This window comes from Sphaeroforma arctica, assembly GCF_001186125.1.
Source record: "Sphaeroforma arctica JP610 unplaced genomic scaffold supercont1.993, whole genome shotgun sequence".
NCBI lineage: Eukaryota > Ichthyosporea > Ichthyophonida > Sphaeroforma > Sphaeroforma arctica.
The window spans coordinates 12,327-15,468 of record NW_014039565.1 but is presented as its reverse complement, the minus strand read 5'-3'; the positions used below and the strand labels follow the sequence as shown (position 1 = coordinate 15,468).

The 3,142-nt window shown below is 41.4% G+C and overlaps 1 protein-coding gene across 1 annotated transcript; it reads left to right on the top strand.

Moving 5' to 3' along the window:
- Positions 1 to 1,589: 1,589 nt before the first annotated feature.
- SARC_09587 (hypothetical protein) lies at positions 1,590 to 2,778 on the top strand (the record flags this gene model as incomplete). The annotated part of the gene is made up of 2 exons (XM_014296392.1): positions 1,590 to 2,254; positions 2,664 to 2,778. 2 exons carry the CDS (start codon positions 1,590 to 1,592, stop codon positions 2,776 to 2,778), a joined length of 780 nt encoding a protein of 259 aa, XP_014151867.1.
- Between the last annotated feature and the right edge of the window lie 364 nt (positions 2,779 to 3,142).

Below are 3,142 nucleotides of genomic sequence, written 5' to 3'. Positions count from 1 at the left end.
CATATGTACATTTCATTCTCACAAGAACGATGTCTGGAAGCAATAATCTAAAGCTTCATCTACACAATTGTGACGTCAATAAATGAGCGCTCGGCGTGATCGTACATACAGTTGTACTACACCTATAAATCAGTTAGCAATCTTTCCGTATTGTATCAACAATCTGCCCGTGGACCGCATGTGCAAGTTCATGTTTATGTTCAGTTGCAGTTATAGAATATAGGCTCGCATGTTTTTGAAGAATGAATACATGGATAACACAGTCCGTCTCACTATACCAATCACAGTGCTGTATTCTATAAATAGTCTCTCGTGCATGGGCATTGAGTGTTACTTGCCAATACCAGTCAATCATGTAGGATGATTGATTATCATTTATGCCTTCCTAGATATCAATAAGTACACATATTACAATCCAGAATACACAATTGGTATCTTTATAGTCGTTGAACAATGATGTAATATATTTGAGTCATCAAAGCATATGTGTATAAGTATCACATACTTAGCATGAATATAGCATGCAAATGGTAGTGGTTTTAACTAATACGTCTGCTGGTTCCACTCTCTTAGCCGCACAATATCAAACATGCATTGGCTACGACTGTCAATTGCAATTATCGGATATATGACATAACACACACAATCCAATATGATAAATTGCCGAAATAGATTGTACGGAGAAGACCTCATGTGGCACAGGTTTAGTAGTGTAGACAGTACTATGCATATGTTTTTTTATCAGTGATTGCGCTTTCGCCATAGTTGTAGGCAGCCATATCGCAGTTGCTAGAGTCGCGATCGGCATATTTTTTTTCGCGTTCCCTACGTATGTTTTCACGTTTGTTCTGATTATTCCAATCACTCATCAGCACAATGTATCGAGCTTTCCTCGTGAGAAGTTTAGTAAATATGCCAAGGACGTGGGTGTTAAATACAAAGTACCGTGATAGTTTGAACAAAGCGGGAACGGTTTATAAGCCGGAGATACTTGCTTTAAGCATATAAGTATCGCAATCGTGATAATGTAAACCGCAGCTACTCGCAAACAAGAAAGTTATTTCAGCTCACCGTTAAAAAGATTCTAGTTTAATAAATGTTCGAGATATATCCAGCCTGTCAACGAGAGGCAATACATTTTTGATCAATCGACATCCAAGAGATATTAAATAGCGGATGTTTACCACTTAAATTTAGCATAGTTGTCTACACGTATTTGCCTATGCGCCTTTAATTGTTGCAAGTGCACAACTGTACTTTTCGTCATATTTTATAGCTTTTAGCGGTAGGCGGATACTACCACTTGAGCGACTCAACGCATACCTGCTGCTAGTTTCTATGTAGTTTGCAGCGAAGAAATATACTCAAATATATAGTGATGTTATCCGCTATCGTCTGTTGCCACACGTTTGCCAAGGCACTAAAAGAAAAATATAAATATGCAGTGTTGAACCCTGGTAGTGCAATCAGTTGGTCATGGTCAAATTTTACATAAACGAATGTATGCATTTTATTTGACAGCAGATAATTTGCTATTTATTATAGACCTGCGCCCCGCGCATTGCCACAGATTTGGTTATAATTGAGATATGGATACGATCAGCATTCCTCGCGGCATAATAGTCTTATTAGTGCGGAGTGTGTGGGTTGCCTTGACAACCGTGACCTTAACTGTCAGCTATTATCTGGCATCCATCGCGGAAGCTGATAGTATCACAGCACGGCATGCACAGTCGGCCTTGACGCGCGACGTATCACCGAATACAACACCGAGCAAGGAAATGGGATTTGACTCTGACACTTCTGATGCGTGCAATGAGAGGCGGGAAGAAGTTAACGCAGAAACCCCCCGTTCACAATTGTATCTATTCCTACAGGACTTGTCATCCTGGGGTAAGACCAGAGAACCCGCCTCGAGTGGCACGGTACAGCAACACAAACACAGGCGCAAACACAAGGGTGAGACGCCAGACACAACCAAAACATTAAGTCACTATGCAACACATGAACAAGATGTACAAGTTAAACACAACGAAGAGGGGTCACAAAACAGCTTGAATGGTCCTATTTCGCAACTCAAACAGCAAGCCAAAACTATCTCACTTGGAGAACAAGCGTGGTGGTGGGAAGGTCTATTCGAGGTGGACAAGCGGTTTTTCACACACTTCTACATATTCGGAACCTTGATGTCTCTAGGCAGCTTGGTATCAGTCCTATATCTATACAAAGCCGACGATACGCTGATTGCTTCGACGTCTAACGGATTTTTTTGCGCAAGGCCCGGAGAATGGTGTGTACAGCATGCGTGTGATATACTTTGTTTGGTAGCATGTGAGTTGCCTCTGTTAATTTACGTATGAATGGTATTAATAGGATTTGCCCTTGTTTGTACTACTACATGCTTGCAGTTATAAGTGGTTTATTAGATTGTGCATACTGAACTTGTTTCTTGTCGTATCGCACAGAAGCTTGTGTGCGTACAGTGAGGAAAATCATGTGTAGTTTTCGATTGAAAGTCTTGGCGTTGACAGTACGACACACGTACAGTTCACGTACAAGGTCGATTAGCGTGCACAGTGTTTTGTGCGAAGATATTGCTAGGTTTGAGTCTCCGGATCATATACCGAAGTCTGTCGGTAGTCATACTTCCCCCCAGACTCTAGAGGTCCAATCCTGCACGAAGTAAGCACGACACGCCAGTGTCCTAAAACCAGAGATCAAATCAGGCGAATGAATCTCCCTGCAACCAGTCTGGCAACAAGTCACATGCTGACCTAAATTGAAATGACACTACCTAAAATCAGGAATGGATCAATGAATTTCGCTCAGAGTATACTTGGACTATTGATGATGTTGTGTCAAACGTCCCGGAGAATGTGGGAGTGCTACAGATTTGAGATTCCGCAAAGTATGTATAGCTTCTGCTCGGAGTTTGCGTTTTCTGGTTATCGGTTCGTTATTTATCCTGAATTTACGTGGTGGTAAGTGTGAAGAGATCCACATCAACGATCAGCATCGTTTACCGAAAACGCATACGCACAACTATAGATAAAGCTATATAGAGCTTTACACAAACACACACATATATACATACATACATACATGCATACACGCACACGCACACACACATACACACACACAC